The 17,290-nt window shown below is 35.7% G+C and overlaps 1 protein-coding gene across 4 annotated transcripts in view; it reads right to left on the minus strand.

Annotated features, from left to right (window-relative positions):
- The window catches only part of SHOC1 (shortage in chiasmata 1), a 103,195-nt gene that overhangs the window by 69,742 nt on the left and 16,163 nt on the right, over positions 1-17,290 (minus strand). For 3 of the 4 annotated variants that reach the window (XM_032761274.2, XM_058445935.1, XM_058445933.1), the window contains 2 exons: positions 719-872; positions 100-211 (listed from right to left, as the gene is read on the minus strand). In XM_032761274.2, coding sequence (XP_032617165.1) covers positions 100-211; positions 719-872 — 266 coding nt within the window. Of the gene's footprint in view, positions 1-99; positions 212-718; positions 873-1,270; positions 1,378-17,290 lie in introns of those variants that run through there. The other variant, XM_058445934.1, reaches the window with a different exon arrangement.

Genomic DNA, 17,290 nt, shown 5'->3' on the forward strand with positions numbered 1-17,290 from the left:
TTTTAATCTGACAATTGCAGACAGTGTATATTACAAAAATTTTACAAAAATGTGCCTCACTACTTTTACTAAAATATTATTGAAAGCCAGTATTACAACCTCATTTAAACATATTGTATCTTCTAGTTTCTCTTGACAAAAGTTCACTTTATCCATACAAAAATCTTCTTTTGCAAAAGCTTCCAAAGTTTCTTGAAGAGAGAAACATTCCCTTAAAAAAAAAATACATTAATTAGTGTTTACTAAAAGCCAAGTCACACACTAAATGTAGCCAACCAAAACACATAATCATTAAAATTAAAGTTGAGGTAAAACGATGATAAAAGTTATTGGCCAGGTGCAGTGGCTCACTCCTGTAATCCCAGCACTTTGGGAGGCCAAGGCGGGTGGATCACCTGAGGTCAGGAGTTCAAGACCAGCCTGGCGAACATGGTGAAACCACGTCTCTACTAAAAATACAAAAATTAGCTGGGTACAGTGGTGCATGCCTGTAGTCTCAGCAAGGCTGAGGCAGGAGAATCGCATGTGCCCGGGAGACGGAGGTTGCAGTGAGCCGAGATTGCGCCATTGTACTCCAGCCTGGGCCACAGAGCAAGACTCCATCTCAAAACAAAACAAAACAAAACAAAACATTGTTGATAACATTTAAGCTTGTGATCATACAAAAACATTTTCACCTCTTAAAAATATTTACAGCATTGGTCAATTAAGTAAGTACCTGGAAAAATTAGCTTCTGTGAAGATCTGTCCTTTGAAATCCAAAAGAGGATCCTTTACCAAAAACAGTTTTAGTCTACTCAAGAGAGTAGGCAAAGTTGGTAGGTGTTTTCTATTACTTACAAAAAGTATTCCTTTATCATCAATAAATAAATCTGAAAAGAAATAAGAAATATAAAGGAATAAGAAAAAAACAAAGTTATCCAAAGGGAGCTAGATAGTTAATGTAATCAGTCATTAGATACAGTTGGGTTTTTCAATCACATTTTAAACTCTTTAGCTCTTCATTGTACTGTGCATATACAGCATGTAGCATAGTTCTGGAACAAAGGCAAAAGTACAATAAATTTTAGTATTATCTAGGACACCGAGGAATAGCCAAATATCCCAAAAGAGCTGTAACGGCTAATACTTTATCAATAAAGATTAATCAATGGAGGAAAATATCTTATGGACTTACACTTCAAAATAGCCAGGAGTAGCCTACGCAAAATTTTAAAGAAATAGAAGTATTTGACTTCTGCTGACCTTGGTCTTCTCTGCATCATTTTACCTCTTAATATCTCCAATTCATCCCCCAGAGTCTCTGACATGTAGGGAATGGAGATGGTCTACAGTGCCTACAAATGAGACTGATTCTATTATTCTTAAGTTATTCACATGGTTGCTATAAAATTATTTACAGTGAAAGTTTTAAGCAAAGAATCTACTTGAGGAGTATGATATAGCTTATGTATTAAGAAACACTACTGCTAACAGTTAATTTCTGGAATAAATTTCTCCTCTCGGTCTCCACCCTGCCTTGTCTGGGTTTCTTTAGAATCTTGTCTGTCTAACAGCTTTAATAGTTTCTAAGTCACAGGAAGGAACATAAACTTGCCCCCAATTCTTCAATAAGTTTTTGAGTAGAAAGAGAAAAAGAAAAATATAAGCTCAGATGAAGAACTACTCAAAAAGCCAAGCTCCCAAACAGAAAGCCATCCTGAAGGGAGAGCAATGGTTTCTTGTTCTGGGTATTGACTTTTCGGTTAAGTGATGCTGAATCGCATGAGAAAAGAATAGTATGGAGTTTTCAGGTAGTAATGTCTCCCATGGTCAACTACATAATTGGTATGCAGGCAGCAAGGGAACATCCCTTTGCTTGGTGCTAACTTAATATGCCTTAAGAGAACTTGTGGTATGAACTAGCCTCCTAAGAGATATTTATCTGAACTTAAGTTCCCGACAATCTCATGGCCAAAAGCTTCCCATGATACACCAAAGGAAGTTAGTCAATCAATTCCATGTCTAAGGAGGGCTTATCTGAGACAGTTAAATATAGTTTACTGGTATAATCCATTCTGTAAGTATTAATGAAATTACATTAATAGTAAAAACCCAAACAGCATTAGTTTATATCCTATATCCACCTTCTGCTTCTAAACAGATCCTCCAGCCATCTTCCCTATCTACAGCCTCATTCTGGATATTTCTGGAACTAAATGGCTGACATCTGAAGGCAGTTATGTGGTCTTGTTTTCCATCCACCCTTTTTTGATGAAACCACTTGAGGGCAGCATCACACCACAACTAATATTCTTTGTAATTCTACCAAGATTGTTTATAGCAAGAGTGCCACTTCCTTACTTTCTTTGCGTTATACAGCATGCCCTGGAGTTCTTATTTTACTACAGCTAATATATGTACTATACAGATATAAGGAGACTGTTTTCTTCTATTGTAGAGGAATATTAAATTGTCACCAGGAAACAAAATTTTGGCTAGTTAACTATGAAAAGAAGCAGAAAAAGGTCTACTAATATGAAAGAAGAGAGGTTTATTCTTTACAAAGGACACTTTTATCTCCCTAGAAAATTCAAGATAATGAAATGAAAACAAGAGTTCACTAAGTTATCTGATAAAAATTATACAATTAATGTTTTTTTAATATGTAAAAACTTGGTCATAAAAATTAATGGAAAAAGCATAAAAACAACAATTTGTGAACTATCAAGGACTAACCATAAAAATATTCAGAAAGTATATGCAGGAAATGATAGAACTTTATTGAAGATCATTTTTTTAAAAATTTGAAAAAAAGGCAAGATAAAAAATACTTTCCTAGCTAGAAAGACTAACTATGGCGAAATTTTAAAGGATCCCATTACCATTTCAAGAGGTCTTGTTTTAGAACTTGGAAAAGTGATTACAAAGTAAACCTGGAAGAATATAGTTATGAGAGTAGAAAAAAGTAACAAAATAGGAGATTATTAATATATATTATAATTATACATTAAATAGTTAAAATTATATGATATGACACAATAATAGGCAAAATAGATCATAATAGAAAATCTAGAAATGAATTCTAATGTGGTTAAGGATTTAATATATAATGTGAGTGGCATTTCTAATCAGTGGGAAAGAAAGGACTATTTCATAAATGATATTGGGACAATTATCAAAAACACTTGGAAAAAGATTTTTTATTCCTACTCTTATACATACATCAGAATCTAAAATAAAACTAGGCACCTTCAGCTAGGCCTGGTGGCTCAGGCCTGTAATCCCAGCACTTTGGGAGGCTGAAGTGGGCAGATCACTGGAGGTCAGAAGTTTGAGACCAGCCTGGCCTACATGGCGAAACCCCCTCTCTACTAAAAATACAAAAATTAGCCGGGCTTGGTGGTGGGGGCCTGTAATCCCAGCTACTTGGGAGGCTGAGGCAGGAGAATTACTTGAACCTGGGAGGTGGAGGTTGCAGTGAGCCGAGATCACACCACTGCACTCCAGCCTGGGCCACAGAGCAAGAGTCCATCTCAAAACAAAAAAACAAACAAACAAACCTCATGCACCTTCAAGAAAATACAAATAAGTATTTATCTAATTAAGAAAGAATTTTCTAAGTATAAAAGGAATGAAAGAAACCATAAAAGAAAACAATTGGCAGAATTGGTTAGGTTCAAGTTAAACATATTTGGAGTTAATAATTTTACATATAAAGATAAAATATATGTCAAAATATAAACAAAAGAGAAAATCATTTCACAAAACAAAAAGATGCAGATGGCCAATAAAGACCAGTAATTCTATTAATTTACTTTTTTATGCCCAGCTTGTCAACAACAGAGATCACCAGTAATTTTAAAGATGTAAGTAAAAACATAATTTTTTTGCCCATCACATTGGTTTAAATGTATTACCACAACATCAGCAGTAATATATTCAATGATGATAATGCTGGCATAAATAGGGCATTCTCATACCATACTAGTGGACATATAGCTAATAAAGCACTTATACCAAATAGATCAATTTCTAGGAATTCATGCCAAGGAAATAATTGAAAATAAGAATACATATTTATATACATATTTGAAATTAAAAACATTAGTGGTCTCAAATTTGGAAATGTGTGATATGTACATAAGATTAAAAACTGCAGTCATTCAAAGCCATGCTTTTGTCTTGCACGGTGGCTCACACCTGTAATCCCAGCACTTTGGAAGGCTGAGGTGGGAGGATTGCTTGAGCCTAGAAGTTTGAGACCAGCCTGGACAATATAGGGGGATCTTGTCTCTACAAAAAAATGAAAAATTAGTCAGGCATGGTGGCACAGCTATGGTCTCAGCTACTTAGGAGGCTACGACAGGAGGATCACTTGAGCCCGGGGGTTTCAAGGCTTCAGTGAGCTGTGATTGCACCACTATACTCCAGCCTGAGAAACAGTCTCAATTAAAAAAAAAAAGTAAGAAAAAGAAAAAGACACGCTTTTGCAGAAAACTCAAGCATAAAATAAAATATTCCCAAGAACATGTTAATATTTAAAAATAATATGCATATATAGTATGATCACAATAGTAAAACAATTTATCTTTGAATTATAGAATTATGAGTTTTTAGTAAAGGGACATCCTATATATTTAAGATGTAGATATCTTAACATATGTAGAAAAACATAAAATTCAATCCTCATTCATGATTAAAAGCTGTTATCAAACTAGGAACAGAAGGAATCTTCCTCAACCCACTAAAGGAAATGCTTCTAATATTTCACCATTGAAAATGACATACACATGAAATGTTAGAAGCATTTTCTTTACCATCAGAAATAAGATAGCAACCATCATGCTTCTACTGAACAAAGTTCTAGAGGTTTTAGTCAGCATAGTCAGACAAAAAAAAAAAAAGATTAAATATTGCAAAGGAAGAAACAGCCATCATTCACAGACAATATGATTATATATATTAGAATTAGTTCTTGGAATTACTATGAGAGTTTAAGAGGTAGATAAATATGATAACACTATAAAAATCAACTGCCTTTTGTTATATACAGGCAATAAACAAACTTTAATTTAGAAATATAAATAGTAATGGCAGCTAAAATAGAGTACTTATGGATAAATCTTAGATATGTAACCGATTTCTGAAGAAAATAAAAAATATATAAAAAATAAATGATATATAAAATCTTTATGAAGAAATATTTTAAACTTTTTTGAAATACATTAAAGACCTCAATAAATGAACAACAGGAGATTCAGGAAGAGAGAACAAGAGAAAATTATCACCAAAGAAATAATTCTAGAAAATATCTTAAAACTGAAGTGCATAAGTATCTACATGGAAAGATACACCATGTATCCAGCCTAATATATAACAATAGACCCACAAGGCACATGCCATTGTGAAATTTGACAACACTGGAAGAAAAATATCATTAAAATTTTCAGGATGAAAAGATCTTATAAAAAATATTTAGGAATCAGAATGGCATTGGACTTCTCAACAGCGATACTGGAAGCTAGAATCGAATGGAACAATGCCTTTGAAATTCTGAGAAAAAATATAATCTGGAATCTATAACTAGTCAAACTATCAATTAAATGTGAGGATAGAATTAAGACTTTTTGGATATGGAAGATTAAAAAAATTTTACTACCTACATTCCTACTCTCAGGAGGCTATGAGTGGAAGTACTCTACTAAAAGAAACGAAAAAACTGACTAAACTGGCAGCTACAAGGTTGAACAAACAGGAGGCCCAATACAAGAAAGAAGTGAACAGAATCCTCAGGGATGATGGTGATAATGACTTGTTCTAGAACGAAAATCCCCAAAGATAAAACTATTGGTACACTTGATGCTTCAGTGTATTAAGAGGAGATTTAGACAAACGGGAGAGTTTCAGGATCAAGTTCTATGTACTAAATACATAGAAAACAAAACAAAACAGAAAACAAGCATTAACTTCATGGAGTACAGTAATCTCCTCTTATCTGAGGTTTCAGTTATCCACAGTCAACTGCAGTCCAAAAATACTATATTGAATGGAAAATTCCAGAAATAAACAATTTATGCCTTAAATTGCACGGTGTTGTGAGTGGCATGATGAAACCTAGTGCTATCCTGCTCAGTCCCACCGAAATGTGAATGATCCTTTTGTCCACTGTTTCCACACTGATATGCCACCTATTCATTTGTCACTTAGTAGCTGTCTCAGTTATCAGAACGATTGTCCCTGTATTGCAGTTCTTGTGTTCAAATAGCCTTTGTTTTACTTAATTCTCCAATTTTATTGTTAGCTATTTATTGCTGTTAATCTCTTACTGTGCTTAATTTACAAATTAAAATTTATCATTGGTATGTATGTATAAGACAAAACATTGTATATACTGTATAGGGTTTGGTACTATCAGTGATTTCATGCATCCACTGGGTATTTTGCAATGTATCCCCTGTGGATAAGGGGGGACTATTGTACAATAAAGAAATTATTGAATAACACAATACTATTTTCAGCTACAAATAGTATTTATGCACTCATAATTCTGTAAATACAGAATACTGATCTAACCAAAGTTATAACTACATTGGGAGTGTAGACCATAGGAAGTGTGGGGGGACGTGGTAGTGAGGGTATAAAAGAGTGAGGACAGCAACATCTTTATTTTCATGGTGAGAGGTCAATATATAAGGTCTAAAACTAAAAACATCAGGAAATAGCAGTATAAGCATGTCATACAGATAAACAAATGACAAAAGGAATATAGTTTCTTTTAAAACTGTTTCAAAGAGTTAAAAGTGGTTGCCTCTAGAGAGTGAAAAAATAAGGGGTGGTTGATGAAGTCAGGAAATTACTGCTTTTAAGAAAAGTGTTGGTCATACACGGTGGCTCACGCCTGTAATCCCAGCACTTTGGGAGGCCAAGATGGGCAGATCACCTAAGGTCAGGAGTTCGAGATCAGCCAGGCCAAAATGATGAACCTCTGTCTCTACTAAAAATATAAAAATTAGCTGGACGTGGTGGCGCATGCCTATAATCCTAGCTACTTGGGAGGCTGAGGTGGGAGAATCACTTGAACCTGGGAGGCAGAGGTTGCTGTGAGCTGAGATCACGCCATTGCACTCCAGCTTGGGCAACAGAGCAAGACTCCGTCTCAAAAAAAAAAAAAAGTATTATACAACCATTTTAATTGACGGTGTAGAAAATATAAAATGACACAGAAAAGTGTTTATAAAATCTAAGTAAAAAACACACTAAAAAGCATACAAATATTACCTTTGGCTGAAGATAACAAAGAATTATACCAAAGATTAATTCAAAACTCTGGGTTTTGGCTGGGCACAGTGGCTCACACCTGTAATCCCAGTGCTTTGGGAGGCCAAGGTGAAAGGATCACTTGAGCCCAGGAGCTCCAGACCAGCCTGGCCAACATGAGGAAACCCTGTCTCTACTAAAAATACAAAAATTACCTGGGTGTGGTGGCATGTGCCTGTAATTCCAGCTACTTGGGAGGCTGAGGCACAAGAATCACTTGAACCCAGGAGGCAGAGGTTGCAGTGAACAGAGATCGCGCCATTGCACTCCAGCCTGGGCGACAGGGCAAGACTCTGACTCAAAAACAAAACAAAATAAAACAAAAACAAACCAAAACAAAACAAAAACAAACTAAGCTTGACAATATTTTCAGGGACACAAGTTCTTTCCATCTTTCTTTTTGTATTTTTATATTTTGAGGTAAAATATGCCTATTAAAATTTACCATCTTTACTTTTTTTTTGATACAGAGTCTCACTCTGTCACCCAGGCTAGAGTGCAGTGGCGTGATCTTGGCTCACTGCAACCTCCGCCTCCCAGGTTCAAGCAATTCTCCTGCTTCAGCCTCCCAAGTAGCTAGGATTACAGGTGCGTGCCACCACACCCGGCTAACTTTTGTATTTTTAGTAGAGGCAGGGTTTCACCATGTTGGCCAGGCTGTTCTCATGATCTGCCTGTCTCGGCCTCCCAAAGTGCTAGCATTACAGGCATGAGCCACCGTGCCCAGCCCATCTTTACTATTTTTAAATGTACAGTTCAGTGGTAACAAATACATTATGTTCTTTTTTCCCCCTCATCCCCCTTCCCTGCTACCCTTCCCTGCCTCTGGTAATCACCATTCTACTCTCTAACTTCATGAGATCCACTTTTTTAGCTCCGACATGAGTGAGAACACACAATGTTTGTCTTTCTGTGCTTGGCTTATTTCACTTAACATAAAGGCCTCCAGTTCCATCCATGTTGCTGCAAATGACAGAATTTCATTCTTTTTTGTGGCTGAATAATATTCCATTGTGTAGATATACCACATTTTGTTTATTCATCCACTACTGGGCACTTAGGTTGATTACATATCTGGCTATTGTGAATAGAGCTGCAATAAACATGGGAGTGCAGATGTCTTTTTTATATAATTTCCTTTCTTTTCCAGAAGTGGAATTGCTGGATCATATGGTAGTTCTATTTTTAGTTTTGCTGAGAAGTCTCCATACTGTTCTCCATAGTGGCTGTTCTAATTTACACTTCCACAAATGGTGTACAAGAGTTCCCATTTCTCCACATCCTTGCTGGCAACTGTTACTACCTTTTTGATACAAGCCATTTTAACTTGGGTGAAATTTCATTGTGTTTTTTTGTTTTTGTTTTTTTTTTTTGAAATGCAGTTTTACTCCTGTTGCCCAGGCTGGAGTGCAGTGGTGCAATCTTGGCTCACTGCAACCTCTGCCTCCTGGGTTCAAGCAATTCTCCTGCCTCAGCCTCCAGAGTAGCTGGGATTATAGGTGGCTGCCACCACGCCTGGCTAATTTTTGTATTTTTAGTAGAGACAAGGTTTTGCCATGTTGGCCAGGTTGGTCTCAAATGCCTGACTTCAGGTGATCCATCCAGCTTGGCCTCCCAAAGTGCTGGGATTACAGACATGAGCCACCACGCCTGGCCAGCTCATTGTGGTTTTGATTTGCATTTCTCTGATGATTAGTGATGTTGAGCATTTTTTCATATATCTGTTGGCCATTTCTTCTTTTGAGAAGTGTCTGTTTATATCTTTTGCCGATTTTTAATTGGATTATTTGTTTTTTTGCTATTCAGTTGTTTGAGCTCCTTGTATATTATGGTTATTAATCTGTTGCCAGATGGATAGTTTGCAAATATTTTCTCCCATTCTGTGGGTTGTCTCTTCACTTTATGATTGTTTCTTTTGTTGTGCAGAAGCTTTTTAGCTTGATGTAAACCTGTTCGTCTATTTTTGCTTTAGTGCCCTCTGCTTTTGAGATCCTATACAAAAAATCTTAGCTCAGACCAATGTCCTGGAGCATATTCCCAATGTTTTCTTCTAGTAGTTTCACAGTTTCAGGTTTTCGATTTAAGTCTTTGATCCATTTTTATTTGATTTTTGTGCATGGTGAGAGATAGGGATCTAGTTTCATTCTTCTGCATATAGTCATCTATATGCAGCACCATTTATTGAAGACTATCTTCTCCTCACTGTATGTTCTTGGTGCCTTTGTCAAAGATGAGTTAGCTGTAAATGAGTGGATTTATAGTGGGGTTCTCTATTCTGTTCCGTTGGTTTACATGTCTGTTTTTATGCCAGTACCATGCTGTTTTGGTTCATATGGCTTTGGAGTATATTTTGAAATCAGGCATTGTGATGCTTCCAGCTTTCTTCCTTTTTGCTCAGGATTGCTTTGGCTATTTGGGGTCTTTTGTGATTCCATTTAAATTTTAGGGTTTTATTTTTCTATTTCTGTGGAGAATGTCATTGGTATTTTGATAGGGATTGCATTGAATCTGTAAATTGCTTTGGATATTGTTGTTATTTTAGCAATATTAATTCTTTCAAGCCACGAGTATGAAATATTTATCTTTCCTTTTTTGTGTGTCCTCCTCAATTTCTTTCATCAGAGTTTTATAGTTTTTCTTCTACAGGTCTTTCACTTCTTTGGTATTTTGATAGGGACTGCACTGAATCTGTAAATTGCGTTGGATAGTATTGTTATTTTGGCAATATTAATTTAGTAATATTCTTTCAATTCATGAGTATGAAATATTATATCTTTCCTTTTTTGTGTGTCCTCCTCAATTTCTTTCATCAGAGTTTTATAGTTTTTCTTGTATAGATCTTTCACTTATTTGGTTAGAATGATTCCTAGGTATTTTATATTTTTTGTAGCTATTGTAAATGGCATTGATTTCCTGATTTCTTTTTCAGATTGTTCACTGTTGGTGTATATAAATGCTACTGATTTTTGTATGTTAAATTTTTTTTTTTTTTTTTGAGATGGAGTCTTACCCTGTCACCCAGGCTGGAGTGCAGTGGTGCAATCTCGACTCACTACAACCTCCACCTCCAGGGTTCAAGCGATTCTCCTCCAGCCTCCTGAGTAGCTGGGATTACAGGTGCACACAGCCACACCCAGCTAACTTTTGTATTTTTAGTAGAGACAGGGTTTCACCATGTCAGGCTGGTCTCAAACCCCGACCTCAGGTGATCCACCCACCTTGGCCTCCCATAGTGCTGGGATTACAGGTGTGAGCCACTGTGCCCAGCCATATGTTGATTTTGTGTTCTGCAACTTTACTGAATGCATTTATCAACTCAGTTTTTTGGTGGAGTCTTTGGGTTTTTAAAATTTTTCTTTCCAACTATTATTTTAGGTTCAAGGGGTACTATTATTTTAGGTTCAAGGGGTAACATTTGTTACATGGGTAAATTGCATAAATCTTTGTTTTTTCTAGCTATAACATCATGTCATCTACAAACAAGGCTAATTTGATTTCTTCCTTTCCAATTTGAATGCCCTTTATTTCTTTATCTTGCTCAATTGCTCTGGCCAGGACTTCACGTTTTATGTTGAATAAAAGTGGTGAAAATGGACATCGTTGTCTTATTTCAGTCCTTAGAAGACAGACCTTCAATTTTTTCCCATTCAGTATGAAGTTAACTATTATATATGGCCTTTATTGTTTTGAGGTATGTTCCTTCTATACCTATTTTGATGATGGTTTTCATCATAAAGAGATGTTGAATTTTATCAAATGCTTTTTTCAGCACCTATTGAAATAATCATATGGTTTTTATTCTTGATTCTTTGAATGTGATGTGTCACATTTAATGATTTGTATATGTTGAACCATCCTTGAGATGAATCCCATTTTATCATGGTGAATGATCTTTTTAATGTGTTGTTGAATTCAGTTTACTAGTATTTTGTTGACGATTTTTGTATCTATGTTCATTTTTGATATTGGTCTGTAGTTTTCTTTTTTGTTGTTGTGTCCTTGTCTGGTTTTGGTATCAGGGTAATGCTGGCCTCGTAGAATGTGTTTGGAAATATTCCCTCCTCTTCAATTGTTTTGAAGCATTTAAGTAGGATTACTATTAGTTCTTTAAATGTTTGGTAGAATTCAGCAGTGAAGTCATCAAGTCCTGGGCCTTTCTTTGATGAGAGGCTTTTTACTATGGCTTCAGTCTTATTACTCATCATTGGTTTGTTGCAGTTTTCTATTTCTTCATAGTTCAAACTTTTTTTCCTTTTTTTGACATAGGGTCTCACTCTGTCACCCAGGCTGGAATGCAGTGGCATGATCACAGCTCACTGCAGCATTAACCTCCCAGGCTCAATCAATCCTCCCACCTCAGTCTCTCAGGTAGCTGGGACTACAAGCACATGCCACCACAATTGGCTAATATTTTTTGTAGAGATGAGGTTTTACCATGTTGCCCAGGCTGGTTTTGAACTCCTGACCTCAAGTGATCCACCCACCTCAGCCTCTCAGAGTGCTAGGGCACAGGCATAAGCCACAATGTCTGTGATTCAATCTTGATAGGTTGTATGTGTCTAGGAATGTATCCATTTCTTCTAAGTTTTCCAATTTGTTGGCATATAGTTGTTCATATACTTGCTAATGATTCTTTGTATTTCTGAGGTCTCAGTTATTATGTCTCCCTTTTCATTTCTGATTTTATTTATTCGGGTTTGCTCTCTTCCTACTTAATCTAGCGAAAGGTTTTATCTCTTCAAGAAACCAACTTTTCATTTTGTTGATCTTCTGTTTTTTTTGTTTTTTGTTTTTTGTTTTTTTTTTAGTCTCAGTTTCATGTATTTCTGCTCTGATCTTTATTGTTTCTTTCCTTCTACCAATTTGGGGTTTGTCCTTTCTTTTCTAGTGCCTTGAGGTGCAACATTAAGTTATTTTATTTGAAGTCTTTCTACTTTTTTGATATAGGCATTTATTGCTATAAACTTCCCTCTTGGTACTGGGCTCTTGCCATACCCCAGAGATTTTGGTATGTTTTATTTCCATTTTCATTTATTTATTTCAAGAAATTTTAAAAGTTCCTTCTTAACTTTTTCATTGGCCATTTAAGACCATGTTGTATAATTTCCATGTGTTTGTGCATTTTCCAAAGTTCCTCTTGTTACTGATTTCTAGTTTTATTTCATTGTGGTCAGAAAAGCTACTTGATACGATTTCTATTTTTAAAATTTTTTCAGATATATTTTGTGGCCTAAGATATGGTCTATTCTGGAGAATATTCCATGTGCTGATGAAAAGAATATGTATTCTGCAGCACAAAATACACAGTATGAAGTTAGCTATCACAAGGGTGAAATGTTCTGTAAATGTTTGTTAGGCCTATTCTAGTGTGTAGTTTATGCTCTTTGTTGATTTTCTGTCTGGATGATCTGTCCACTACTGAGAATGGGGTGTTAAAGTCCGCTACTATTATTATATTGCAGTCTACCCTTTTAGATATATTAATGTTTGCTTTGTATACTTAGGAGTTCTGGTGTTGTGTGCATAGATTTTTATAATTGTTATATCCTCTTGCTTAATTGACCCCTTTCATGATCATCTTTGTCTCTTTTACAATCTTAGATTTGTAGTCTATTTTTTATAAGTATAGCTACTCCTGCTATTTTTGGTTTCCAGTTGCATGGAATATCATTTTTTACTGCTTCTCTTTCAGTCTGTGTGTCTTTTTAAGTGAAGAGAGTTTCTTGAAGGTAGCATATAGTTTGGTCTTGCTTTTTTAATTCCTTCAGCCATTCTAAGCCTTTTATTTGAAAATTGAGACCATTTACATTCAGTGTTACTATCAAGTAAAGACTTACTACTGCCATTTTGTTGCCTATTTTCTGATAGTTTTAAGACTCCTTTCTTTCCTTCCTACTGTCTTCTTTTGTGGTTATTTTCTCTGGTAGTACGTTTTAATTTGTTGTTTTTTATTTTTAGTGAACATATTGCAGGTTTTTGGGCTGTGGTTACCAGGAGGGTTACAAAAAACATTGTATAGCTATAAAAAGTTATTTTAAAGAGATAATATTTTGGATTACAAAGAAAGGAATAGAAACAAAGACAAACACACATACACACAAAATGCCACATTTTGACTTAGCTGTCTCAACTTACATATTTTTATATTACATCTCTTAACAGGTTGCTATAGCTATTGTTTTTGATTGGGCTTCATACTAGAGTTATGAGTGCTTACACACCACAATTATTGTAACAGAGTATTCTCAGTATCCTAGCGAATTCTTAAAATTAAGTATTCATGTACTTAATTTTACCAGTGGGTAAATAAAGAAAAGTTTTCTTTTTGTATGTTAATGTTGTTTTTTTTCCTTTCAGATTGAAGAACCCCCTTTAGCATTTACTGTAAGATGATGGGTCTCATGGGGGTGAATTCTCTGAACTTTAGTTGTTTGGGAAAGACTATTTCTCCTTCATATTCAAAGGGTAATTTTGCTGGATACAATGTTCTTAGATGGCTTTTTTTTTCTTTGAGCACTTTGAATATGTTGTTCCACTCCCTCCTGTATGTATGGTTTTTCATTGAAAAGTCTGTTACCAGAAGAATTGGAGGTCCTTTATATGTTATTTACTTCTTTTCTCTTGCTGCTTTTCAGATCCTCTCTTTGTCCTTGACCTTTGAGAGTTTGGTTGTTACATACCTTGGGGTAGTCTTATTTGGGTTGAATCTCTTGGGTATCATCAGACCTTCCCGTACTGGAGATATTTATCTTTCTCAAGCTTTGGAAAATTTTGTATTATTTCTTTCTACCCTCTGCCTTTGCTTAGCTCCCTTTTGAACATCAAGAATTCTTAGATTTGGTTTTTGAGGTAATTTTCTATATCTTGTAGGTAGTCTTTGTTCTTTTTCTTTCTTTTTTCTTTTTTCTCCTCCAACTGTATTTTCAAATAGCTGGTCTTTGAGCTCACTGATTCTTCCCTCTGGTTGTTCCATTCGGATGTTGAGAGCCTCTAATTAGTTATTCAGCTGAGCAAATGTATTTCTCAGTTCCAAAATTTGTTGAGTTTTTAAAGTTAACTTTAAAAATTTAACAAATTCTCTTTGTTAAATTTCTCCAACAAATTTCTGAATTGCTTTTCTGTATTATTTTAGAGATCACTGAATTTCCTTGAAACTGCTCTTTTGAATTTTTGGTCAGAGAGCTCACAAATGACTCTCTTGTTAGGGTCAGTCACTGGATTTTTCCTTTGTCCTTTTGCAGAGGTCACATTTCCCTGTTCAGTGTTGTTTTTTGTGGGTATATGTCTATGTCTTTGCATTGAAGGATTGGTTATTTATTCCAGCTTCCTCTATTCAACTTGTCTTGGTTTTTATTGGATATATTTTCTTAGTAAATCTTCACTACTATTGCCTTTTTCTTGGCTATAGGTGGTATCTTAAGCCCAGGTTTGCCTTGCCTCTAGCAAATGGTCAGGGCACGGTCTGCCCCAAATGGGAGAGTCTGAAAATGATTATCCCAACAGTGACAGAAGTCTGCTAGAGGTTCGTGCCCAAGGGACAAGTGGCACAAATTAGCTACTGTGATTTGGCTCCTTTGCCTGAGTTACAGAGCAGTTTCCAGGGCTAGGGAAGGTAGCCCCTTCTCCCCTCTTTGTCTTTCCTTTCAGGCAGTCATGATGCTTTCCACAGGTTAAAGAAAGAATTCTCCTGCCAGGGAATCCAAGATGGAGGGAAAGCTAGTTGACTATTCCACTCTCACTTTTTCCAGCGTAGAAACCATGAGTTGGGGGAAGATTTTCCATGTGGTTGTTGTCAGGCAGAATGGGCAGGGTGGGGCATCATGGATGTGGAAGTTGGGTTCTCCTACCATCTGCTTGAAGTTTTTTCACTTCTCTGTGTCCCTAGGATCTATCTCATCCTCATATTTGAGATGTGAGTTGTTGCTAGTGAAAATCTTGGCACTGTATATTTGTTTTTGGTTTCCTGTATGAGTAGTGAAGCCAGCTTGCTTCTGTGCCACCATTTTAAAATAAGTCAGATTACAGCTTTTTATTGTAAACTTTAACAAACTATTTGACTCTCTAAACCATATGCATATGCAACTTTATCAATTTTATTTTATTTTTATTTATTATTTTTTGAGATGGAGTTTCACTCTTGTTGCCTAGGCTGGAGGGCAATGATGTGATCTCGGCTCATGGCAACCTCTGCCTCCCAGGTTCAAGTGATTCTCCTGCCTCAGCCTCCCAAATAGCTGAGATTACAGGTGCCTGCCACTATGCCCAGCTAATTTTGTATTTTTGGTAGAGACAGGGTTTCACCATGTTGGCCAGGCTGGTTTCGAATGCCTGACCTCAGGTGATCCACCCGCTTCGGTCTCCCAAAGTGCTGGAATTACAGGCATGAGCTACTGTGGCTGGCCTAACTTTATTTTCAAAAATAAAAATAAAAGTTACATTTATATTTGCTTATATGTTCCCAGGATACCTAGAGGGATGCTTAAGAGTTTCATGTATTAACAAATAGTATGCGAACATTGTAGAAAAATTAGCAAATATCAATAAACCAACAACCATAAAAGAAAACCAGCCACTGTTTGTTTTAAAGATATATGTGTTTTGAAATTATAATTTAGTAATTATTTATAATTCTTTTAAGACATAGCATATTTACAAATCCCCAAATATACTGTTTCTGTTGATTTAGACAATAAGACCAAACTATCTACAAATCTGGCAGCAATCAATATAATTGCAAAGAAAATAATTAAAATTAAAAATCTAAATTTATAAAGTGATGTCCGGTAACACAGGACACCTGAGGAAACATAGGATATGGACAATTTGTATGCATTTGGGAAATTCAAGCATATTTTCTCTCAGTCAATAGTTGATTCTAGCTGACAGTAGCTTCTAGTTTGCCACATTTATACTACTATGCTTGTGTAACCCATTAGTTTTTATAAGCCATCTCTTTGAATATACTTATATAAACTTACATATATTAGTTTATCCCCACAAAAAAATTATTAAAAAATAGAAGAATATATAATAGAAATAAATTATAGAAGAAAATTTAAAAATCATAAAAATTTTCTCCCAAATCTCAAAACCACTTTTTCTCCAGACAGGGTCTCTGTCACCCAAGCTGGAGTACAGTGGCACGATCATGGCTTATTACAGCCTTGAACGCCTGGGTTCAAGCAATCTTCCCACTTCAGCCTTACAAGTAGCTAGGACTACAGGACTGCCACCACACCTGGCTAATTTTTAAAAATCTTTTTGTGGAGACAGGGTCTTGCTATGTTGCCCAGGCCGGTCTCAAACTCCTGACCTCAAGTGATGTTCCATTTTTTATGAGTAGACTTGGACTGAAAATTCAAGTCTTCTGACTCCAAATTCAGGCTCTTTCTACTATATCATGCTCTCAAGTTTTAGTTCTTAATACAACTAATCTCTCTATCTCTTCCAACTATAAGAGGAATTTCTCTCTCTCTCTCTATATATATATATCATCACACAGCTATTTGCCAATGCTAAAAATTTTATACATAATTTATATATCTACATAAAAATAACAGTAAAAGAATAAAATTATTTTTCATGTTGAAGTTATAGCATTTCTTAAATGATAGTAATAATCACATAATAGAACCTTAAGTTCTGTAATTTAAAAAAAGAATAGGCTGTTATACATACAAGAAAGGCAATTTTCACCAAGTTTTTACATGGTTGAAAGAATTCAACATCCTCTAGTAAGATGAGACATTTGGAATCAAGTTTGAATAAAATATACTTAAAAAAATTTTTTTTTTTGAGATGCAGTCTTGCTCTTTTGCCCAGGCCAGAGTGCAGTGGTGCAAACTCGGTTCACTGTAACCTCCATACCCTGGGTTCAAGTGATTCTCCTGCCTCAGCCTCCCAAGTAGAGGGATTACAGGTGCCTGCCACCATGCCTGGCTAATTTTTGTATTTTGAGTAGAGACGGGGTTTCACCATGTTGGCCAAGCTG

Source organism: Hylobates moloch, unplaced genomic scaffold (genome assembly GCF_009828535.3).
Source record: "Hylobates moloch isolate HMO894 unplaced genomic scaffold, HMol_V3 SCAFFOLD_10, whole genome shotgun sequence".
Classification (NCBI taxonomy): domain Eukaryota; kingdom Metazoa; phylum Chordata; class Mammalia; order Primates; family Hylobatidae; genus Hylobates; species Hylobates moloch.